General features: G+C 39.4%; 1 protein-coding gene across 7 annotated transcripts in view; it reads right to left on the reverse strand.

Moving 5' to 3' along the window:
- ash1 (histone-lysine N-methyltransferase ash1) overlaps positions 1 to 26,616 on the reverse strand; it is a 1,128,611-nt gene that overhangs the window by 193,455 nt on the left and 908,540 nt on the right. For all 7 annotated transcript variants that reach the window (XM_090378882.1, XM_090378880.1, XM_090378881.1 and 4 more), the window contains one exon: positions 9,040 to 9,130. In XM_090378882.1, coding sequence (XP_090235008.1) covers positions 9,040 to 9,130 — 91 coding nt within the window. The remainder of the gene's footprint in view (positions 1 to 9,039; positions 9,131 to 26,616) is intronic.

Raw genomic sequence — 26,616 nt, forward strand, 5'->3', positions numbered from 1 at the left:
TTCTGTTGCCTGATAGTTTGTATGCATCCCATGCATTTTTTTTCTTTGCTAAGAGTCTCATTAGTTCATCTGACCTCCATTTAGGGCTATACATTGAACAATATTTCTTAGTTGGTATGAAAAGTCTAGTAACTTCCAAGATTAATTCTTTGAATGCTTCCCATTTACACTCTGCTGTTGGTAATATCATCAGTTGGTCCCACTGTACAGAATTTAAAAACTGTCTGAGACCACCGTAGTCACCTTTACAAAAGCAAAAACATTTTCCATTATGCCTGATGGTAGTTACACCTTTGAGTAAATCCTACATCAGCATATTGTGATCACTGCCACCTAGTGGTTTCTTTATCTGTAAATAATTTACAGATAAATGGCTCCTTTATCTGTAAATGAATAATCACTGCTGATAATCAGATCAAGAGTGTTACTCCCTCTTGTTGCTTCTCTATCAGGCTGCTGTAGAAAACAATCATCCAATAAATTCAGAAAGCCTTGCTAGTGTGCGTGAGTGACGTACCAACAAGTTCCAGTCAATATCTGGGAAGTTAAAATACCTGATTATAATACAATGGGATTTACTCGCCCACTCTGTTTCCCTGTGCAGTTGTTCATTGTACTCATCAGAGTCATTAGGCCTAGCACACTTTTACTCTCAATTTTTCTTTCCCAGTGCTTATGTCACACCAAACTGACTCAACACTGTCCACCCATAACAACTGGATGCACTTCCTTAGATTTTATGTGTTTCTTAACAGCATAACCCCATCTCCCTATCCTGTCTATCCTTTCTGTACACATTATACTCTCCAAATTCCAATTCTCCATTCCTTATATCTGTGTGGCACCACATCTCTGAGATCCCAACAATATCTGCCTTTGATGCTTTGACCAGCACCTGAAATTTATAAAACTGATGAACTAAACTTCTAGCTTTGGTGTACACACAAGTATATATGCACCTGTTCTTACCTTTAGCTACCTTAACACAAACATGTATTTTCTTGTTCCACGATGAGTCCCAGCAGTCCTTGAAATCCCCAGCACCTGGGTTTCCAGGCTGCTGCTCATTCCAATAGAAGCAGTGGAAGAATCACTTTCACCTCTGCCTGCAGCTACTGTTAATCTATTAGTCTGTGTATTCTCACAAGCTAGATGTTTTCCAACCCACACAATACTGCCCGAATAGCATCAGCAAAAAAAAACAGCTCTATCTTGGAACTTTTTTTCAACATTGACCTGTACTTGTTAAGTAAATCTGCTGATCTCTTACTCTTAAGGTCATTAGTGCCAACGTGTACAAGAATATCACCGTTTGAGCCCTTAAAAGATGATATCTGCTCTACAATGTCATCAACTTTTGCCCCTGGCAGACATACCCTGGTTCTATTCCATCTATCCTTTTTTACACAAATATATTTCCCGTTTCTCTGAGAATTGAGTCACTGACAAGAACTAGCTCCCGTGGGACCAGCACATTCTGTACTGAAGATTGCCACTGTGTTGCCTGATGCACAGGAGTGACCTCTGCCTTTGAGAGCTTGATGGGCTCATTTTAATTCCTTCAAAGGCATCTATGCTAAACCTCAAACTCTCATAAACCCCATAGCGCTGAGTTGGTGCCTAATTTCTTCACATTCTCTGCACCTAGCGCGCGCGCACACACACACACACACACACACACACACACACACACACACACACACACACACACACACACACACACACACACACACACACACACACACACACAAAGAATCCTAGGCTATATCATGTCCTGTTCCAGAAAGTTCCACAAACATTTCACATTTTGCACATTTTTGTAGAGTGTGATGCACTGGAAAATCTTCCCCTTCGGTTCTTTCCCGAGCCACAGCATATCCACTACTTTGTGCTTGTTGCTTTGCTGCTCTACACTGGGGCATGATTTCCATTTAAATACAATTTAATTAACAATGTTTAATTAAAAATGTAATTAAAATTTCACCCAGTGGCTCACATCTGGTGAGTATGGACTTAGCACACCCAGTGCCAAGTCCATACTCACCAGTTCACCATACTCACAAAGGTCCTGAGCTGGATATCATCATTCTTCTCTTTCTTGGTGTTTTCCCTTCTACTCACTCTCTCAGGGTAACTCAGAAATTTTTTTTTGGCTGGTAGAGCATAAACCTCAGGCTTTCTTGCACCATATTGCTAATAATAATAAACTGTCAATTAACAATTTAATTAACATGAAAGACTACTATACAAATTGGAGCAGTGCAGCATTCAGGGCAAGTTATTTCTATGAATAAAGGGATGGTTGAGTGAGAGAAGACAGAGAGTTGTAATCAACACACTGCTCTTCTCAGAATATTATTAGTAAAAACTACAGAGTTCAGTTTTCTACTGTTTTCTGTATTTACAATGGCATATCAGTCTTATGTCAAAATTTCCACATGATACAGAAGTTTGTTAGATGAGGAATGACATTCATCAGGGTACTGTAACAAGATTCGAAAAAATTAGGCAGATGGGCTCAGAAGTGGCACTTGAAGTTTAACTTTGAAAAATGCAAGGTACTGTTGTACTGCATATGGGCAGAAGTTCTTTGAGCAGTGCAGACAGGCTGCCAGGACAGTTCATGGGGCTGTCGCCAGCTTTTGTTGCCAGCCAGGATGCGGAGGTTATTGTCCTGTTGTATAAAGCAATAGTTAAGCCACATTTTGAGTAGTGTGTTAATAATAGTGTTAATTGCAATTGGGCTCCGAGGATTTCCTCCCAACTCCGTGTCAAGCAATGTGATGAATACAAACTCTACAGAGGCCAGATTAATGTAGGTTAGTATGCGTTCATATAGTGCAAGTGTAGGTTGTGTTGTTCATCAGGCCTCTTAGCCTAGGGGCTTATATTTTCAAAAAGAAATATCTAGTTTACCATCCAGCACCACAAGGAGCCAGGTAGTACGGAGTATAAAGCAGTGCTGGGTCGAACTGTGTGGTAGCCAAGGCTACAGACAGGGAGAGCACAGTAAAAAAAAAAAAAAGAAAAAAAAAAGTGAAACTTAGAAGTGAACAGTGGGGAGGTAGAGAAAGAGTGGGGCAGTAGTGAAAGCACCCATTTGTTTGAAAGGGGACACAGGAGAGGGCACACCCAGGTCAGGATGCCCATCCTGCTCTGGGGTGGGAGGTGATAGTTGGCAGTGGAGTAACCCACCAGGCAAAGGGAGAGGGGCCACCTAGGATGGGAGAGGAGTATTGAGAGAACAACTAACCCAGGTGGTAGGAATGAAAGTTCATAGGGAAAGGAATCCCTATGTTGAAGTGCCTATTTAGTGCTATCTCCCACACCTGTCAGGGGTCAAGGCCTGTTGACCAGTGTCTTCATCCCACACCACGCCGGCTAAGTAGCCACGGCATAGTGTCTGCATGGACAGGAAGGTGGCCATTTAAGGCCACCTGCCCATCATTCAATCCGTGTGGGGGGATAGGAGAGAGGGAGGGAGGGAGGGAGGAGGAGGGGGAGAGAGAGAGAGAGAGAGAGAGAGAGAGAGAGAGAGAGAGAGAGAGAGAGAGAGAGAGAGACACACAATTTAATACATTCATAAACCTTATTCGCAATCTGCTTCCATTCTGTTTTTTATTACATTTTAGACATTATATAATTTTTTTTCTTTAAATTATCTTCTTCCCCCACATCCATTCTCTTTTTCACACCAGGGAAGAAATGCAATGGCATGTAGTGAAATTTAAGATAAAATACATAAACATTTACTTAAATAAAATAGTTTAAACAAGAGCTAAAATAAAATTAGTATTAATAAAACTTACTCAGAATTAAAATGTGTTCTTTCTCACTCACATACATGCTTCTATTCATTCTTTCAAGCATTCATTTCAGTTATTCAATTCTATTCTCTCTCTCTCTCTCTCTGCACTGCATTCCCAGGCCCCCTCAGCTTACTATTACTATTTGGTTGGGGTGCAATCCCAGTTGCATGTCTTGCATGCCAGGGAGGAATGCAGTGGGTGTTTATATGCCATCAAGTTAGCACTTAGTACAATTATTAATCTTTCTATCTCACCTGCCATAATTTACACAGATTCCCTTAGTGCTGTGTCTCCCACAAGGAAGAATTTCTCATCTTCCTATCTTGAAATACATTCATTACCAGTTAATCTCCTGCAGCATGTCCAATCAGTCAATCAGTTTTTGCTGGATCCCTGGTAATTCTGGCATTCCGGGAAATGATAGTGCTGACATTTCTGGTAAACATCCTCAACCCACTTTCTCACAACATCCTCAGGTTCCTTACAGCGACAGTAAGCCTATCATCTGCAAAGCATGCTACGACAACGGGTCACAGATCTGGAAAAGTAACACCAACAATAAACTTTACCAGGTAAAACAAAATCCAAAGCTGTGGCTCTCTATCTTCCAACGAAATAGAAGAGAGGAAGTGGTAGTGGCAAGACTCAGAATTGGACACACCCATCATACTCATCTCTTCCTACTATTAGGAGAAGACCCACCTCAATGTTCATCCGGTCAGACACAACTTATGGTCTGTTATTTTCTGGTTGAGTGTCCCTTACTTTCAGCCACCCGTTCTAACACTTTTCAATCTCATCCATGCTGAACATCTCTCATGAGATATTTCACTTCATAGGAAATGAAGCAAATATAGAGGAACTTTTGATGTACCTAAAATATAATGATCTGTACGGGAGCATATAATTTAATATCTATAGCTATACGTTGCCTGTAAATAAACAATGAACAACACAATTTGGCCTCAATAGCCCTTGTGTCACTCAGCCCAATACCAACAAAAACAACAACAACAAGCAGCAACAGTGGGTGTATTGGCATTGTAAGTAATTAAGTTCATTTGTGTTACTGTGTATACTCCAAAACTATATATATTTAACACGTTGGCAACGATGTGGTACATTACAGATAATGTCTTGTACTACCGGTGCATCACACCATCACCAATGTATTAACAAGTGTGTCTCCATACTCTTAGTTACAGTTATACCTTAATTTACTCCCATTTAGCAAAACTCTCATTCACTCTCGTATGCTTCCATGCTGGGTCGCTTTCTTCCACCCCCCTAACTTCACATTCTCTATCTTTCACCACAATTTCGATTTCAATCTATCACATTCACTCATTTCTTTCACACTCATTCATTCAGTCATCCTTCTTTCATTCTATCTTGCATTCCCCTGCAATAAGATTACCAATAATATTCAGCTGAATTGCTTCCCTGGCTGCCTGTACAACTCCCTCCCCTTTAAATTTACTTAGTGAGAGAGTGTAGGGCCCCAGATCGTTAATCATGGTAGGGTAACCCTGGGATGGCCCAGTCATCAATCCAGTTAGGTCCAATCTAGGTATCTTTCACGGTGCTGGTTAGAGCTATCCTGTCAGACTGATATGTCATAATCTGGGCATGGTGTGAGACATGGGCACTTTGGCTATGGATTACTGCTTGGCTGTGTGGGAGGCTGTAGAACCTGTCCCTGCATGTTTCATCCGATTTCAAATTTTTGTTGAGTAAAGTTTGTGATGCCTTATATATATTTTCATCTATAATAAAATGATGTACCTGTCTCCTTGGAAGGGGGCTAATTTCAGCTATTAACTGCAATCTCTGGATTTCATAAATTGTACATTCATAAAGAATGTGTGCCTAGTCTTCACAGGTAAAATTTGGGTCATCGGTCAATCCTAAGGAAGTTACAACTAAGTCTGCAATTTATGGAATTTATTCATAAAATCATTCATCATCTGCTATGACAGGGGTCGGCAACCTGCGGCTCTTTAACTTTTAGCCCACATGTATGACAAGCACAGCGGACAGCAGGAGCGGGTGGTAATGTGAATATAGCATTAGTTTCAGCGCATACCACAAATACTTCTGTTTAGTTTGCCTGCGCATCATAAGCATTAATAAATAATCATTTATAAATAATATTTCAAAATACAATGAGTGATCACTGAATTATGACCACCCCTATGAAAACTGAATACGACCCGTTAACCACGTGAGGTATGAGAGTGCGGAGTTAGTCAACCTAAGTAGCATAGATAAGCTGTCAGTGGTTCAGTAGGAAGTAAAATTCCGAGCATGATGGGTAAAAGGAAGGATTTATCAGACTTTCATAAAGGACAGATTGTGGGTGCTAGATGAGCTGGTGCCTCGACTTCCCAAACGGCTGAACTGGTGGGGTGTTCAAGAGCTGCCGTAGTTAAAGTGTACTAGGACTGGCATCAAAATGGTCAAACAATGACCCGACGGCAAAACTGCAAAAGGTTGATGTTAGAGGCGAGCGCTGGGTCTGACAACTCGTACAGGCGAACAGGCACAGCACTGTTGAAGGGTTGACTACACAAACTCGCAAGTATGGGCTATACTAGCAGATGACCTCTACAACATCCTCTCCTAACCAAGGTTCATCGGTGTAAAAGACTGGAAGGTGTGCTGGTTGGATGAGTCACATTATTTATTCCACACCGTGGATGGTCCTGTATGGATTTGGCACCAACAACATGAGGCTCTTGATCCATCATGCATGGTATCAAAAGTGCAGGCCTGTAGATATGGTTGTATGGTGTGGGGCATGTTTCACTGGCATCAGGCACTTGTGCAGGAATGGTTTGAGGAACACAGTTCTGACTTCCAGCATATCGATTAGCCTCTGAACTCCCCCGACATCAATCACCCCCATACCTGCATTGCTGACTGCATTACACACAGCTTGGTTGGCCATACCTCCCAAAAGGTTCCGACATCCTGTTGAATCAATGCCACATCGGATAGCGGCTGTATTGAGGGCAAAAGGAGGAACTACGAAGTATTAGGTAGGTGGTCATAATTCAGTGATCACTCAGTGTATATATTTTTTTAATAAAACACCTTCCCATTCTATTCCATTTCTTAAAAAACTTCCCCTCCCAGCTTGAGCTGAGGTGCAGCTCTTCGGATTCTTTTTTTTTTTAAATTAGACCAAAAATGGCTCTTCACTCAAAAAAGGTTGCCGACCCCTGTGCTATGAGCACATTAAATATTAAATGCTACATCAGGTCTTATGAGCATTTAAATCACCTAAATGGTACATTTAGACTTCTTAACACTTTTTTTTGTGTGTACATACACGTATAAAAAAACCTTAAGATAAACAGGTTTTAATGTTCAACACGTATTGTTTCTGCAACTCGCTCTTACTGGATTTTTGTTATTGTGACTGACATGCTTTTATTAATTTATTGAGTGGCAGAGTGGAGTTTCGAGTTAAAATTGTGAAAAAGAACAGAGTCCTGCCTTCTGGTTTCAGACTATCCAAGGCTTTGGCAGTAGGAATGCCCACAAAGTCAGAACCATCCTTCTGATGGATTCGGTCTACTTTGGTAACCTACTTCCAAAACAGCAGTTGAATATTTGACCACTGTTCGTTTAACAAATTTACAGATCATTTTGTTCATTCAACACATCTAAGTAGCAATGAGATGGATCTGTGGCAAGAACAACAAGCTATGTTCAGGTTTTCGAATAGCAGAATAAAATTTAAAATGAATAGAATTTCTGCAAATGTGAGAATAACCTGCTTAGAGTTAATTGGCATGCATGGACTGTTTAGGACTGCTTGTATCAGGTTTCTGATTCAGAAGTTCCTTTGCATTAGGAGTTTCTTAACTTGTCTTTCATTATTTGACCAAGAAATGGATTCAGACATGAGTCACTTTAGGCTGAACTCCATGTTGTGTAGGATGTAATTACCAAATTAATTCATGGGGGAAGGGGCACTAGTCCTGCCACTGGCTTAACTATTGCCTTTGAAGAGGACTTTAACCCTTTCAGCAGTACATAAGGTATATTTTATGTTTTCCATGTGTGTGTGGGATCTGAAAATATGCTCATATATTTGTTTATTACATTCTACTATTTCTTATATGCATTTCCAACTAATAGCATTTAAAATGAATATAAACACAGCTTCAACAGGACTGTTACTATTCAAGAAAACGGATACAAAAAAGTAGCATGGCACTTGACAGGTGTCATAATTTATTTACACTATGAAAAGAATATATATAAAAAATTAAAATAAAGCACTCAGGAACTGTTGCAGTAAAACTTTGCCTATCTTTAGGAAGCCAGAAAATATTTCAGATCTTATTAATTAAAGGGTAACATAGGAGCATTATTTCTAAGAGCCTGTCAGATTTCCACGCACCACTACTGCAGTGTTAAGAATTTCCAAAATTTCAAAATTAGCATTAGCATTAGTTGAGGCACATGATGCAAGAAAGCAAGCTTATAGAGCATCAACAAAAAAAAAAAAAAAAAAAACCCATTCACCCATCCGGTCACTCCAAATGTTTGTCTAGTTCAGCATTAAATTATTTAAGTTATCAACTTCCACGACAACGGATGGAAGTCTGTTCAAGCAATCAACTACCTGCTGGCTAAAGGCAAACTTCCGCACATCCATTCTACAACTGTCTTTCCTCAATTTGAGTCTATGCCCCTCTCAGGTTCTTAATCTCAGCAAGTGGAAGTATCCCATCAGCATTGATTTAGCCTACTCAAACCATTCAAGGCTCTGTCCACCTCAATCAGAACACCTAGCAGGTGCCTAGTCTCCAGATGCTGCAACTTACAGAATTTAAGCCTCTCCTGGTAAGAGAACCCCTTTGTTCCTCTCACCAATCTTGTTGCCCTTCTCTGTACTCGTTCTAGCAACTCTACATCCTTTCTAAAATGAGGCTCCAGACCTGTATGCAGTACTCAAGGTGTGGCATGACTATTGCCTTATACAAAGGTATAATCACCTCCTTGTCTCTGCTAACAAAATTCCTACATATCATTGGCAAAATTCTCCAAACATGTTAATGTGAAGGGTGGTAAACACACATTTTCTCCAATGCTGAAATCAAATTTATATAGTCATAAAACATTCTGAAATAACAAATCGGAATTACATGCAAACATACATCAATGGTCAACTCTTCTAATATTTAATATGAACAGTTCAAATCATATTACTAACCCTGTTTAATCTGAAGATTATCTTTGAGCAAAGTTAAATAATACTGGCACCCAGGACTGGCATAATAAGGTTGTGGTACTACAGGAATTTCCTAGAGGAAAAAAAAACAGTAACTTAAACTGCTAGAAATCGATTATTCATTAGCAGGGAAAAAAAAAAGTTTTTTTTACATTAGAATCATTCATCTGGTAGATTAATAAATTTGTTACACAATTCAAAATAATTGCCTGTTTAACTAGACTGCTTAGCAGGGGAATGCATCGTATTACCAATTCCTTTTCTACATTACGTTTTATGCATCATGCATGCATGCTGACTGACCCTTCAAACGGATACTTAGTAATTGAACAATATAACAGTAAGTTGAGGTGCCCAGAGAGGACGGTGCAGAAAGCAAGAGTCAAATGAACGAAATGAAAGCCAGAAGAATGAATTAAAGTGTAAGTGTGTGAGAATGGCTATACAATTATCACTCATAATACTTTTAGTATTATGAGTGATTAATCTGGAGGATGGCTATACAATTATCACTCATAATACTTTTAGCTGCATGGTGATAATAGTATACTCATACCTACCATTCTGCCCTGCTGATGATGTTACAAGGGCATGTTTATGTCCGTTCTCCATTTGTGTTATCTGTAAATAGAACAGCTTTTTATGTTGTTACCCACCTAAGGGGAACAACATAAAAGAGAAAAGTGAACAAGTTGTGGGCATTATTTTGTACGGTCTGAAAATTAATGCACACACACATCAATGTTACTTTCTTACAATATCTGATGTCACTTTTTTATTACCTCAAATTAAAAGAAAATGTTTCATGAAAATACTGAAAATAAAAATTGGAAGAAATTTTTCATTATAAAACCATTGTCATATAATTAGTCAATCCCCATTAAGCATTTAAATTCCTCAAATGCCCTCTATATACCCCAGGGGCTAGGCACATCCAGGATCCTGAGCTGGATATCATTATTCTTCTCTTTCTTGGTGATTCCTTTCTAATTCTGACTCTTATTTATTCTCTCTCTCTCTCTCTCTCTCTCTCTCTCTCTCTCTCTCTCTCTCTCTCTCTCTCTCTCTCAGGGTAATTCAGAAATTTTTTTGGCTGGTGCAGCATAAGCCTCAGGCTTCCTTGTACCGTATGACTGGTAGTAATAATAATAAGTCACACACAAATATATTTTTAGAAGAATTCATATTTAATTTTTTAAAATTCTTTGATGTCTCACTAATTGCAAAACAGAATTGTAAAAAATATATGGGCAGGGGTCAGATTCAATTTTCTATTTAAACAATAGAACCAAAATTACACAATTTTATATCCACAAATATATAATCTAGGATTAATTAAAAAAATATATATATATATTTTTAGGATTTAAACATAATGAATGCAGACTGTCAGATGTTAGTGCAACCACTAACCACAGAATATTTAAGTTGCCTAATTCTGCTTCATCTGTAAGTGCATTTAAGATACATTGCATCATATGAATTCAGTATTTTTAATAATAACTTCCCTCATTTATTATATAATTTAAATTTCCCACTAGGGTATGGCTATGCAGTGACACCTGACCAATACCAAAGTGTTTGTGCCATTCAATTCCTAAACAATACATAACCTGATGCTTATAACTTGCATTTTTGCACTAATATGATTTTCAATTTCTCACAAACATAAACTTCTCTCATTATTAGGAAAAAAAAAAAAAAAAAAGTAGCATATACCGCAATCAAAATAATGCCATTTATGAACTAGACCTAACCACAGTTATTATGTACAAAACAAAAGCACAGTAGTTGACTCTGAACCTAGTTGTCTGCCACGTCATGTTCCAACAAGCACATTCACTTTGCAACGAGACTGGTTTCCATTACTTATGTTTTTGCAGTTTGCTGTAAAAATGACCGACAAAAGAATTGAACAATATATTACCTCAAATTCTAATGAAACTAAAGAAAACACCAGCAGAAAGTTATGAGTTGTTACATCAAGTTTATGAAGAAGATACTAAGTCAGGAGTCCATGAAAGCTGATGAAAATGTGGGCCAGCTAAGGACATTAATTAGAAATGATCGTCGTTTAAGCATTAAAATGGTTGCATCAGAACTCAATATGGATAAAGAAAGAAAAAAAGTTTAACTGAAAATTTAGGCATTAGAAAAGTTTGTGCTAAGTTAGTGAAGATGTTTTGAACAAAAAAGTGAAGAAATTCTGAGTACTGTAATTATTTGTGATGAAAGTTGGCTGTTCCAGTATGACTCAGAAACTAAAAGACAGTCAATGCAATGAAAGATAAAACAATCCCCCAGACGAAAAACGAATAATGTCAAAATAAAAAAGGAAAACCATGCTTCTTGTTTCCTTCGATATTAAAGGAATTATTATGACTAAAGTCATATGTCCCACCAAATCAGACTGTCAATCAAATATACTTCATCGAAGTTCTGACAAGGAAATTTCATTTGACGTTTTTTCTTCAAATGAGAAAATTTGAAGAAAGGAAAGGGAAGAAATGGGAAGAGAACTGTGGAAGGATGGTCAGATGCTCTATCAAGACAATACTCCAGCACGCAATGTGCTCTGTTTGTTGGAACTAGCCCCTTGTAACTTTTTTCTCTTTCCTAAACTACAAAGTATTAAAAGGACTTACAGAAGATGACTTCCAGAAATGTTTCTGTGCGTGGAAGGAACATATTGAACAATGTAAAGTGTGTTAGTTGTCTGATGGCACCAAGGGTTTTCCCCATCTCCATGTTGTATCCTTTGTGAGTGACACAGAACTCTGTGGTGGCCAAAGATTTAAAAAGTGTGTGGAGTGGTCTGTTGTGTAGCGTTATGTTCTGTTGTTTCTCTGACTATTTACCGTTGGGACCCCCTATTGGGACCCAACATTACCCACACTTTGCCATGAGGAGGCAAGTCAGGCACCCAGTAAATTATTTAAGTACTCTGGCAGGCTCCACCACCTAATTTTCCAAGGATTTCAGTGGCAAACCTAAAAAAAAAAAAAAAAAAAAAGGGGTGTACACTAGAATTTGGCCAAAAGAGATTTACAAAAAAAAAAAAAAAAAAAAAAAAAACAAACCGGTAGAATTTAGACGTTGATTAGAATTTGGCAGCATTGTTAAGGGGTGTACTCAGTCGGTTTAGTGAGAGAAGGGGCAGACTGAAGACTGGGAGGGAAAACAGATAGAAGAATAGGGACAATAGAGTAGGCATCCCCAAAGGAAAGGTGTCCAGTGGAGACGAGCCCCACCAAGCGAAGTATTGGGGTAGGCAGGGAGGAGAGGAGACAGAGACCTGTCTCCTCCCCCCCCACTGCCCGGGGATGGCATTTTAAAGAAAACCGGGTTAGAGTACCCAGTTCAGATTGCCAATGGCGTGTTGGCAGCAAAGCCATGGAATGACTTTGTCGGTGTCATGTCCAAGTAGTGTCAAATCCAGTAGGAAGGTCAAGCTGCCCATCCCGCTCCGGGGTGGGATATGTTAGTTTGCAGTGGTTAACCCACCAGGCGAAGGGGTGGGAGAGAGATACATTTACTTCATTCATAATCTGCATTCTCACTCTACTTGTATTCTATTTTTATACTTTTTTTCTTCTTTTCTTTCAAGTTTCATATATATATATTTTTTTCACTCACACCCATTCATCTTTTTCTCACACACCAGGAGGGATGCAATGATGTGTAAAATAAATTTAAATACTAATTAAAACTAGGGTTAGAGTGTACTTAACTGTAGCATTTATGGTTTGTGTTCTTTTTCTCACACACTTACACTTTAATTCATTCTTCTGGCTTTCATTTCATTCATTTGACTCTTGCTTTCTGCACCGTCCTCTCTGGGCACCTCAACTTACTGTTATTTTTCAGTTGTGGTGCAGGCCTAGCCGTGGGGAGAATGCAGTGATAGTGTTTGTGTTGTTAGTAAATGTTTATTAGTATATATAAAGTAATGCAAGTTATTTTTAACTTTGTATTCTTTTGGCCAATTACATTTGCTCTTCCACTCATTCCCATTCATTCTCTCTTTCCCTCATGGTAGGTCACTCTCTCTTTCACCAAAAGTGCCATTTATTCCCTTTTACCATAATTCCTAGTTCACTCAGTGCCCAGCCTATTCATTCTATCTTTCATTCTCATTCTTCTTTCGTTCTACATTGCATCCCTGCTGACCTTCCCTGTGCTGTATAAATATCGACTGTGACCCCACATATCCCTGGAGCAATATGGCCTTAGTTGCTAATGCTCCTAAAAACCAAATAACAATAACAGCAACAATCAAAGGAAAGGTGTCCAGTTTCCACAGGTACCTCTGCCATGTCAAAAGTGCAATGTGCTAAACAGAATAAGAATGTATGGGAACATACTGAACAGTGTGTGCAATACCAAGGCAATTATTTTGAAGGGGAAAACTTGTAAGATTCAAAATATATCATTATATTTATTTCTTTGAATAGTCTTATTATTTAATAGCCACACCTTGTATAGGTACATTTTTCATGTATGGGCTTTGTGGTGTACATACTTATAAGGTACCAATACCCCACACAGCTTAATTTGTGTCTCATACACTTAGTGAGGAAAATGATGCTAACAGCATGTCAAGTACACTCTAACAACTGTGCTTTTTTTTGTTTTTTTTTTTAATATATTTCAGAACAATCATTTTGATCCAGTACATAATTCACTTGCTGTTCAACTTAAAATGAATGACTTGACTTAAAGTATTCTAAAATATATACTTGTTAGCAGTGTAATTGGTTTTTCATTCACTATTATTTTTAATGGATTTTTTCATAGTGTTCCCAATATGGCTTGCATTGGCTATACTGGCAACACTTCCTGTCCCGAGTGCGATGAACCATGGGTGGATGCACAGTGATATTGTTCCTGCTTTAATGTCAAAATATGTTTTTATTTATACTGTATAGTATATTCAGTATTGATGGATCCCTCAAGAGAAAAGGAACTGAAAGGTGCCATCAGCTATGCCAAGCCAGGGTAATGAGGTTAGTTTTCATAAGCATTTTAAACAATATGTATAACTGTACCACAAGAAATACCATGTAGGACCAAGGTCACCACCTAACCCAAAAGAACGAGTACTAGCAAGGCCACACAGTTAGCCTTTCTACATAAGCATATAGACCCAAATCATTGGGACACTTTTTTTTTTTTTTTTTTTTTTTTTTTATGAGAACCCCAAACACGAGAGGTATTAGAACCTATAGTACTTAGTACCGTGCTTGGGTTGGAGGTGGAAAAGATGAAAGAAGATATTTGTTGACACTGGACTTGAACTTCTGTAGATTGTAATTTTCAGGAAATACGTATGAAGGAAGGTTGTTCCAGAAAACGGCAGTTGAATGAATAAATGAGGAAGATGAAAAGTTGGTTCTGTGGGTTTGAAGCTGGACAGTAAATGGATGTTGGCTGGTGGCGGCACGTGTTCGGACTGTTTTGAAAGAGAGAGCGGGAGTTATAGAAGCCAATTCAGAAGAACAGTGCCAATGGAAGTATCTGTAGAAGAGGCATGCAGCAGAAACAGTACGTCTATGAGAAAGCGAGTGGAGAGACTCTGTTAGAGATGAATCATTAATTAACCTAACTGCCCTCTTCTGAATGGAATCAAGAAGCCTGAGAGAGGTTTTGGGGGCACCACCCCAGATGTGGGAACAATATTCCATGGCAGGGCGGATTTGCGATTTATACAGAGTGAGCAGCTGTTTGGAAGAAAAGTAACGCCGAGAGCGAAAGAGAAAACCAAGTTTTTTAGATGCAGAGGAAGCAATATTTGTAATGTGCTTGTGCCAAGAGAGATTAGAAGTCAGGGTAATCCCCAAAAGAGATATATCATTTTGCCTAGAAATCGGAGTGTCACTAAAGATAAGCATAGGAGCAGAAGAATCCTTTTTGCGAGATATAAGACAAGACTGTTGTCTTTGTTGTCTTTGCCCCACTGGAGAATTACCTGAAGATCGGCATTTAAGGAATTGGCAGCAGATTTTCGAGAACTTGAAGCTGATTGAGCAGGACAAGGTTTCTCAAAATGGAAAGTTGAATGCAATGTGCTATCATCGGCAAAACTATGGATAGGATTTCCAGTCAATGGAAGAAGGTCATTGATATACAAGAGGAAAAGAGTGGGGGAAAGAACTGAACCTTGGGGGACACCGGCATTAGTGGAGAAGTTAGAAGACAGAGAGCCATCTACCATCACCCTCAGTGAGCGATCAGAGAGAAAACTGGATAACCAATTACTAAAAACAGTTGGCAAACCATAAGATGGAAGCTTGTTTAGAAGACCTTTATGCCAAACACGATCAAAAGCCTTTGAGATGTCAAGAGTAACTACTTGTGTTTCACCGAACCTTTCCATTGAATTAGTCCATAAATGGGTAACATAAGCCAGAATATCACCAGTGGATCGACACTGACGGAATCCATACTGGCGATCGTTGATCAGACGGAAGGTTTCTAGGTAGTTTAAGAGTTGGCGGTTAATTGATTTCTCCATTACTTTAGAAAGAGTAGAAGTAATTGCAATGGGACGATAATTGGATGGGAGGGATTTGTCACCCTTTTTAGGAACTGGCTGGATATGAGCAAATTTCAAAGCAGAAGGAAAAACACCTTTGGAATAAGAAAGTGAAAAAAGGCGGCAAAGAATAGGAGTAAGTTCAGGAGCACAGGTTTTGAGAACAAGTGTAGAAATACCATCAGGACCTGGAGCTTTCTTAGCATCAAGATTCATCAAAATCCTTCTGATATCCTTTTGACGGAAGACCACAGAAGGCAATGAATGGAGCGTGTTAGGAATGGTGGGAGGTGTTTTACCAAGATCATTAATACATGAGCTGGAAGAAAAATGGGATGCTAGCAGGTCAGCTTTATCCTTGGCTGAAGTGACAACAGAACCATCTGGTTTGGACAGAGGTGGGAGCAGAGATGGGCAAAAGTTGCGGCCAATAGCTTTGGCAAGAGACCAGAATGCTCGGCTACCATTAGGGCAAGAAGCAAGTTTTCTACTCTTAGCCTGTTCAAACTCTAGTTTGGACTGATTAATAACTGCTTTACAATTGTTGCGAGCTTTGGTGTAGGCAGAAAATGAAACTGAAGAATTAGAAACAAGCCAATTACGATATGCAACATTCTTCTCTTGGACAGCCTTAGCACATTTGTTGGAGAACCAAGGTTTAGATAAAGGACGAGATTTTAAAGTGGAGTGTGGGATAAAGGATTCCATTCCTGCAAGAATAATTTCACTGACACGATCTGAGCAAACGTTGACATCAGAAGTTTTGAAACAGTAATCAGACCAAGGAAAAGAAGAAAAGAAGTCTTGCGGGTCATCCCATTTTGCATTCTTGTAATGCCAAACAATACGAGGTTGGGAATAGCCATGAGATAAAGGTTCCATTGGAGAAGAGACAATCACCAAGTTGTGATCTGAAGTGCCTAAAGGACCTCTCACTTCGACCTTGTACTTAGAAGGGTTGTTTGTGAGAAAAAGATCAAGCGTATTGGCTGTATGATTAGGATTGTCCGGTATTCTTGTAGGTAAATGAACAATCTGTGCTAGGTCATTAGTAATTGCAAAAGCCTCAGCATCTCGACCTGCTGGGTCGGTGTAACTAGAAAACGGAAGCCAGCTGGAGTTGTGAATGTTAAAATCACCAAGGAAAATTACCTCACTGTTAGGAAAGTTGGACTGGAGAAAGTCAAGTTGCAAAGAGAGGAAGTCAAAGAGCTCCAAGTGATTAGTGGAGTTGGGAGAACGGTAGAGACAACAGATGAATTTGACACAATGAGGTAAAGAGATTTTAAGCCAGAGAAGATCAAAGAGAGGAGATTCCAAATTGCCAAGTCTCTGACAGGGATCAGAACGGACATATGCACAAGTACCACCTTTGAGGCAAAAGGAATCATACAGCAAATAATTTGGACATCTGAGATGAGCAGTAGTTGAATCAACTGATAACTGAGATTCAGTCAGAAAGAGTACATGGGGTTTGGAAGACTGCAAGTGGAAATGGACATCGTTGAGATTGGAATTGAGACCACGTATATTTGTGAAATGAATTAGGAAGTCCTTGGGAGGTTTAGATCTTTTCGCAGATAAGCTTGCTCTATTATTTTGACAATTCATGGTGTATTCAATAGTAAGAAAAAGTGGGTGGGACATGCTGTATGAAGTAATGAAATTTTTGGATATGGCGTACATGTGGTAAGAATATACCCAGATCCTTGACATAACGTGGCCTCGACAATGCTCCCCGCATACACACTACTCGGACTCCCTCCAGTCACTATCTGGCAGAGTAGAGGTAGCAAGATTATACACTAGCTGATCCGGAAGCCTCCTAGAGAGTTACCAATAGGTTTGGTCCGGTGTACTATCTAGCGGCCGGCCTGCGAACACCGTTTTAGAGCTGTACCCTCGAAATGTAAGGAATATTGGATCTCGCTACGACATTCATCATAACCTCAAAAATCATCAATCATACTGCATGATGGAAGAGATAGGGAAGGGTTGGCCGGAACTTAGCTCTAGAGACTAAACATGGGTTCCACCACTTCAAGCCTCCAATAAGCAAAGTGGTGGTATTTCACCGGTTGATGAGAGTCATCTACCACCTAGTACTGCCTGGTAACATAGAGGGGCGGCGTTCCTCCATGTGGTGTGGGCGCCACACCTCGACCCCTGCTTACGTTGGTTCACACCTGGGTGGTTACCCACCATGTACTTGTGCATGGAGGTTATACCCAGGATTACTAACAGTCCGTCCCACCATCGTGAAGGTGCAAGCAGAGGATTTGGCTGTCATAGACCATCCGGACTTCACCGAAATTGGGTCCACTTGACTTAAGTGTCACCCGAATATCAGTTCCATCAGCGTTTTAGACTCCCAGGTAGCAAGAACAGCTTGTCTGGCATATCTGAGAGAATGTCTGTGACAACCTCAAGGACTCTTCCTCCTTGTTTGTCAATGTGTTTTCCCTGTCAATGGCCAAAGTTGATGAGAGGAAATCCAATGTAGCTGTATGGTAGTGCACAGTTACCCACCCATTGTAAACTCCACAGGCATACTGGTACTCACTGCCACTACAATACTGCTCACCCTGCTGACCTTTGCTGTGCTGTAAAATATCTACTGTGACAGCTCTTCAATGTGGTCTAAAACTGCATTTCACTGTGTGTAGGAAATCCCCTTCAATCACCAAAGTTCACTGAAATGTCTTCACCAAAGGAAAGGTGTCCAGTTTCCTCCTCCATGTCAAAAGTGCAATGTGCTAAACAGCATAACAATGTATGGGCAGGTATCTTCATCTCCAAGGCTTGTTCCCCATACAACCCAAATCCAAATGCAGCAGCCACAAAAGAAGTGCTCCAACTATCCTCTTGTTGGACAGCTGGCCAAAAAAAGTCAAGAATATACAGCTTTCAATTTGGAATGTAATATTGAGGATTTTAACAGAACCCCCCACCCATCCATATGGCCAATCGGACTAATAGCTCGGCCATTTTTATGAGACCTCCTACCAGGGCAGAACTAGCTCAGTCACACCAGTACACAGCAGGATTAAATCAAGTTGATTTGTAACTGACTTTGACAAGATTCCAAGAGCTGGCATCAAAATTCTTACACCCTATCATATCTGTCTCCAATATTCGTCTACTCACCTGAACTTGCCATCACCTGCTTGCTTGTCCACTCCATACCACTATGCAAATATTCTCATCCAAATTGGAATTACAAATAGAGAATAATGTGCTCCATTCAAGAATGAATCTCACAGGACAACTACCTTAATAAAGATCCCAATGGTTACTATGCTTCTTCCATTCAACCAAAATAGCAATTGTATTTGCCATATAGTGCAAGGAAGCCACAGGTGTTTGCTACACTGGAAAAAAAAAAAAAAACCACACACACACACAGACAAACCATCAAGCAGATAAGAAAATACAATTTATATGCTTCTCTCCTCATACAGGAAACTAACCGATTGATCTTTGAATTTGTTTCAACTGTCAGCTTCAATTGCCTGTGAGGGTAACTTGTTCTAGCAAACAAAGCCTTGCTGGCTAAAAGAAAACTTCCTACAATCTAATCATCAACTCCTGTAATCTGAATTTATGGCCCCTAGTTCTGGAATTCCTTATAACAGTGAAAATTCTACCTTCACTCATTTTAGTAGTTCCTCTCAGTGCCTTATAAACCTCAATCAGGTCACTCCTGAGGTGCCTGGTCGCCAAGCTCTGTAGCCCACACAATCAGTCTTTCCTCAGACTATTTCTCTTTGACGATCAAGAGATGAAGTCTTCACACTTGAACACAGTATTCCAAATCTGATCTTACAATTGCCTTTTACAGTGGGATTATAACCCCATATTTCCCTAACCTCCTATCTAACCCCCCCTATCTCGACAGGATTACGTTTGACAAATCATTCATAGGACACCTTAGGCTTTCCTAGCTGTCTGTTTACACCATTCAGAAAACTTTATATCTGACTGTATCATAACTCCCAGATTCCTTTCTTCCTCTACTGTTCTTAATTCAACTCCACCAAATGTGTAATTTATTCTGGGCTTGCTCTACCTTGAATTTTACTGCATTAAAACTTGGATGCCACTTTTCTGACAGTTCACAAAGACTGTTCAAGTCATCCTAAAGGTGCATTGCTTGGCACTGATCATTAATGACTCTATCAATCTTTAGGGCTTAGAGGGGAACAGGTATCCTGTGTGTTATCAGACACTCAGCCTAAAACACTGATGGATCCAATATCTCTCTATTACAGAAGATTTAGGAGAAGTCCGGTTGGCCTGCCTCCCTAAAATCCACTCATGCACACCTTCTCGATGGTAAGCCCTGTTACGTCACTTAGGTGGCAACGAACGTGTAGAGTGGTTCTCTTCAAGACGCCTGGTCAGCGTGAAGAGGAAAAGACCAAACCCTCCAGCAATGAGAGCACAACAATACAAATGGCCCTCAGTCCCCAGCAGCTTTCACTCTCCCTCTTACGGCAGCGAGAGGATCAGAGTGGAAGCAGAGGGTGCTAAGAATCTCTGGGTACGACCAGGCTGCCATGCACGGAAATTGAACTTGGCCTGTTATAACGTACGATCACTCATCGGTGAAGACAGGATATTAGAGCTGGAAAAGGAATTAGAAAATGTGAATTGGAATATCATCGGTTTGGCTGAAACAAGAAGAAGAAATGAATCACTTATAAATTTATCAAGTGGAAATCTGCTGTACACCAATGGAAACAGTGAAAGGAGTGAAGGTGGAGTTGGGTTTCTGGTCTATAAAGATTTTAAAAACAACATTTTGGAATTCAAAAGTACATCACCAAGGGTGTCAAGACTAATACTCAAGATTTCTAAGAGGTACAAGCTAAAGATTATAATGATTTATGCACCAACATCGAGCCATGATGATGAAGAGGTTGAAGAAATGTACACTGAAATTGAGAGTCTTCTAGATGAGCAGAAAACCCACTACACTATTATTATGGGTGACTTCAATGCTAAGGTTGGAAAAAGGCAAAACAGCGCAGAAAGAGGAACTATAGGAAATTTTGGAATTGGTGAAAGAAATAAAAGAGGTGAAAGACTTGTGGAATTTGCAGAATCTCAAGGAATGTCAGTAATGAACACTTTTTTCAAGAAAAGGGTGAACAGAAAGTGGACATGGAAGAGTCCAAATGGATTAACAACTAATGAAATCGACTTCATCCTCACTAACAGAAGATATATTGTGAATGATGTTACCGTCCTGAATAAGGTAAATGTTGGAAGGGATCACAGAATGGTAAGATGTACACTTGATATAGATGTAGGAAAGGAAAGGAAAAAACTGACTTGAGCAAATAATACAAAGGTCTTTGAAATAACAGGGGAGGTGAAAAAGCAGTATGTACTGGAACTGAAGAACAAGTTTGAGCTTCTGCAGACTGCTCAGGACCAAGATATCGACGAGGAATATTACAACTTTCTGAAAGTGATAAAGCCCAAGAAACCTATAGGGAAACAGAAATCCAAAGAAGAAAAAATTAGTCAAGAAACACTTGTCATGATGAACCAAAGACGACAAATGAAGAGCAAGAAAAACACTGACAGGGAGAAAATTGAGTATACTGAGTTATGCAAAGCCATTAGAAAGAGACTCAGAGAGGACATAAGAAGATTTAACACAAGAAAAGTAGAACAAGCATTAAGGGAAAACAAAGGATTTAAATCAGCAGCCATGAGCAGTAATACAGAAAGACAAATGATACTGAAACTGAAGAATAGCGATGGTGTACTTATAAACAGCAGAGAAGGCATAATTCAAATAGCAGAAGACTACTATAGAGAATTATACAAGGAGCGAGGGAATGATACCAGCAGTGGGGAAGATGGATTGCAAAGTAGCAACACATACGACATACCCGATATTCTTCCTGATGAGGTAGAACATGCATTGAAGAAAATGAAGAATCGGAAAGCCCCGGGCGAAGATGAAGTTACTGTAGAGATGTTAAAATTGGGAGGAAGAGACATAACACAAAAACTGGCAAGGCTCTTCACAAAGTGCATTAGAAAAGGTGTGATGCCTAAGCAATGGAATAATGCAATCATAGTTTTGCTGCATAAGAAAGGAGATAAATCAGAAATTGGAAATTATAGACCAATTAGCTTGTTATCCCATATCTACAAGTTGTTCACAAGGGTCATTACTAACAGATTAGAAAGAATACTTGATGAGAATCAACCGAAAGAGCAAGCTGGCTTTAGGACAGGATTCTCAACTATGGATCACCTTCACGTAATATCACAGCTAATGGAGAAAGCAAATGAATATAAAACACCATTATGCCTGGCATTTGTGGATTATGAAAAGGCATTTGACTCCATACAGCATAAGGCAATGTTTCGGGCACTGGAAAGACAAGGCATAGATACTCCATATATTATGATTTTGAAGAAAATATATGAGAGTGCTACATCCTTTATTAGACTAGACAAAGACAGTAGCAAATTTAAAATCGAGAAAGGAGTTCGACAAGGAGACACAATATCTCCGAAGCTGTTTACTGCTGCCCTTGAGGAAGCTTTCAGAAGATTAGACTGGTCGCAGAAAGGAATCAATGTGAACGGAGAGTACCTAAACCATTTACGATTTGCAGATGACATTGTGGTCATAAGCCATGATCCCAAAGAATTAGAGGAAAATCTTAATCAGTTATACACAGTTAGTAAGGATTTTGGACTAAAGATGAATATGGCTAAAACAAAAGTAATGATGAACAAGTATGCCACGGAAAGGGAAATAATGATTGAAGGAGCAGTAATTGAAAAGGTGGAGTCATATACTTATCTGGGACAAGTTATTAGCTGTAATAATGATAAATGGCTGGAAGTCAAGAGAAGAATAAATTTTGGATGGATAGCATTCAGGAAATATAGTCACATACTGAAGAGCAATATCCCAGTTTGTCTGAAACGTAAAATAATGAATCAATGTATACTCCCCACCATGACTTATGGAAGTGAAACTTGGGCACTCACCAAAAGAATGGAAGAGAAGCTAAGAACTACACAGCGAAGAATGGAACAAATTATATTGGGAATCAGACTGTTAGATAAGAAGAGAAACACATGGATTAGGCAGCAAACTCAAGTAAAGGACATTCTTATCAAAACTAAAGAACTAAAATGGTCTTGGGCAGGATACATAGCTAGAAGACATGATGACAGATGGACTAAGAAAATAACACAATGGTACCCAAGAGGAGCTAGAAGAAAACCTGGAAGACAAAGGCGGAGATGGATAGATGAAATTCATGAGTTTGTGGGTAGTAAATGGATGGCCAGTGCTCAAAACAGAAGGAACTGGAAAGTTGCTGGAGAGGCCTTCATCCTGCAGTGGATTGAAAATGGCTGATGATGATGATGATGATGATGATCAATCTTTATGTCATCTGCAAATTTTAACATCATGCCTTCTATCCCTTTGTCTATGTCATTTATGAAAATGAGAAACAAGAGTGGTTCAAGAACCGATCTTTGAAGGACCACACTCCTAACATTACACGAGTCTGAAGAATATCCATTAATCCCAACCCTCTGCGTTCTGCCCTGTAGTCACCCAGTAATTCATCTTAGAATTTTACCAGTAATCACAATTTGTTCAAGCTTATATAGTAACCTCTCATGAGAGACCAAGTCAAATACATTGCAAAAATCCAAATAAACCATGTTAAAATTGTTTGCTACATCCAGTAACTGCGTCAAAATAGCCTACTAAGTAAGTTAAACACACGACTTTTCCCTTAACAAAACCATGCTGTGTCCCCTCCAGAATGCCATATGTATCTAAATGTCTGTTGACTGCACGCACTCTTTGATAAGACTAGTTAGTCTGACCAATGAAGTCTGAGTAACTGGTCTGTAGTTATCAACTTCCTCTTAGAACTGCCTTCACATACTCATGATATGTTGGCACTTCTCGAATCCTAAGGAATCTTAGGATTGGAAAAGAATATTAAGAGTACAAGACTGGTGGAATTACTTAACAAGTACAGGTGAATGTTGAAAAAAAAAAAGCCGTGAGTTACGGTTGAATTTGAAAGTGTCTGCAATTCTGCCCAGACACGATAGGAGGGAGTATATGATGAGAGCCTTGTTGATCAATTCAGCCCAGGAGAGATCGTGCAAGGCTCAAGGTGTAGAATTTTTCTCAGCCTGGTCTGTGCTTGTTAACAGAAGACACTGCTTCTACAGGGATGGGATACACTTAAATAGAAAGGGTGGAAGAATATTTGCTGATGCTATTGAGGCAGAGTTATGTGGGTTGGAAAACGGCTAGCTTGGGGAAATAAACTGATTAATAGATTAACAGTAGCCACTGGCAGAGGAGAAAATGATTCTTGCACTGCTTCTATTGAAATGAGCAGCAGCCTGAAAAACAAGGTGCAGAGGATTGGCAGTAAGCTGGGAGTCATTGCGGAGAAAATAAATACATGAACTGTGTTAGGATAGCAAAGAATAGGAACAGGCGCATGTACACTTGCGTGTACACCAATGCTAGGAGTTTGGTAAATAAATTTGATGAATTTAAGGTGTTGGTCAAAACTTCAAATGCAGATATTGTTGGGATAACAGACGTGGTGTCACACAGATATAAGGAATGCAGAACTGGAATTTGGGGAGTGCAATGTGTACAGGAAGGATAGACAGGAGAAGAAGGTAGGAGGGTTTATGCTACTGGTTAAGAAACACATAAAATCCAAGGAAGTACAGCCAGTCGACATGGGTGGACAGTGTAGTGCAGGGTTGAGTCAGTTTGGTGTGACATAAGCACTGGGAAAGCAAAATTGAGAGTAGGAGTGTGTGTTATAGGCTTAATGACTCTGATGAGTATAATAAACAACTGTACAGAGAAATAGACTGGGTCAGTAAATCCAAGAGTTTTATAATTTAGGATTTTAATTTCCCAGACATTGACTGCAATTTGAGGGTTGGCCACTCACACACTAGCAGAGCTTTTTGGATTAATGGAATGATTGTTTTTAACAGCAGCATGTTCGGGAAGCAACTAGAGGGAGTAATATTCTTGATGGGATTATCAGTAGTAATTCTTCATGCATTAAGAATCTGCAGATAAAAGAACCACTAGGTGACAGTGATCACAGTGTATTAAAGTGGGATTTACTCAAAGAGGTAACTACCATCAGGGATAAAGGGAAGGGATTTTGCTTTCGTAAAGGTGACTACGGTGGTCTGATATAGTATTGAAATTCTATACAGTGGGACGAACTAATGATGTTACCAACAGCAAATTCAAAATGGGAAGCATTCAAAGAATTACTATTGGAAGCTACTAGGCTTTTCATAGCAACTAAGAAATATTGTGCAAGATTTAGGCCTAAATGGATGTCAGATGAACTAATTAGACATGTGGCAGAGAAGAAAAATGCATGTGATACATATAAAATAACATGTGACAAAAAATAACAGGAAGTCTATGAAAGATATAAGCTGGTCTGTAACCAAGTCACAAAGGAGATTAGGCAGGCAAAGGCAGATTACGAGAAATCTTTGGCAAAGGATGCAAAGAAAAACAGCAAAGAGTTCTTTACTTATGTAAACTCTAGAAGGAAGGGGATGAATCAGATTGGTCCACTTGATATCGATGGTTCAACTGTTGATGATCCTGCTCAGGTAGCTAACAAACTAAACAAATGTGACCCCAATCCATAAAGGAGGATCAAAGGGCGATACAGATAATTACAGACCTGTTAGTTTAACTTCTGTTCCAGGGAAATTAATGGCGGCACTAGTTAAAGAAGCATTGCAGGATCATCTAGAGAAGACTTCAGTTATAGCTCGGATACAGCATGGGTTTGTTAGGGGGAAATCTTGTCTGACAAATTCGATTGAATACTATACTTTGGATACTTTGCATATGAACTGGATGCAAAGAATAATTTTGATATCATATTTTTGGATCTTAGAATGGCTTTTGATACTGTTGCACATGGAAGTCTGCTGCACAAATTGGAGTAGTGTAGCATTGGAGGCAAATTGCTGCTATGGATAAAGGGATGGTTGAGTGGGAGAAGTTAGAGTGATAATCAATGGACACTGCTCTTCGTGGACTAATATTATTAGTGGGTTCCCACGGTTCAGTGTTGGGTCCATTGTGTTCTGTATTTATTAATGATATTGATGATGGTATATCAGGCCTAATGTTCAAGTTTGCAGACAATACGAAGGTTGGCAGGATTGTTAATGATACTAATGGCAGTAGACTGTTGCAACAGGATCAAGAAAAGTTGAGCAGGTGGGCTGAGAGGTTGCAACTGAAGTTTAACATTGAAAAATGTAAAGTACTGCATATGGGAAGCAGTAATCCCAGAGTAACATATCAACTATGTGGTACTACACTGGTAGAGAGTGAAAAGAATCTGGGGTTAATTGTGCAGGCAGATATGAAGTTTTCTGAGAAGTGCAATCAGTCTGCAAGAGTAGCACATGGTGTCTTGTCAATGATATACAGGAATTTTTCTAGCAGGAATAACGAGGTGGTTATCCCCTTGTATAAGGCAATGGTCAGGTCACAACTTAAGTACTGTATACAGGTCTGGATGCCTCATTTTAAGAAGGATGTAGAGCTGTTGGAACAAGTACAGAGAAGGGAAACAAGATTAGTGAATGGAACAAAGGGTTGCTCTTATGAAGAAAGGCTTAAGTTTTGCAAATTACAGTGTCTGGAGACTAGGAACCTGCAAGGTGATCTGATTGAGGTGTATAAAACCTTCAATGGTTTGAGCATGCTGAATGCTGATGGGGTTCTTCCTCTTGCTCAGAATAATCTCCTGAGAGGGCAAAATTCAAATTGAGGAAAGACAGTTGTAGGATAGATGTGCAGAAGTTTGCCTTTAGCCAGCGGGTGGTTGACTGCTGGAACAAACTTCCATCTGTCGTTGTAGAAGTTGATAGCTTAAATAGATTCAAGGCAAAACTAGACAAACATTTGGAGCAAGTGGGTGGGTGAAATGAGA

The sequence above is a fragment of the Mastigoproctus giganteus genome, chromosome 8, assembly GCF_048544385.1.
Source record: "Mastigoproctus giganteus isolate SK-2022 chromosome 8, ASM4854438v1, whole genome shotgun sequence".
Lineage (NCBI taxonomy): Eukaryota > Metazoa > Arthropoda > Arachnida > Uropygi > Thelyphonidae > Mastigoproctus > Mastigoproctus giganteus.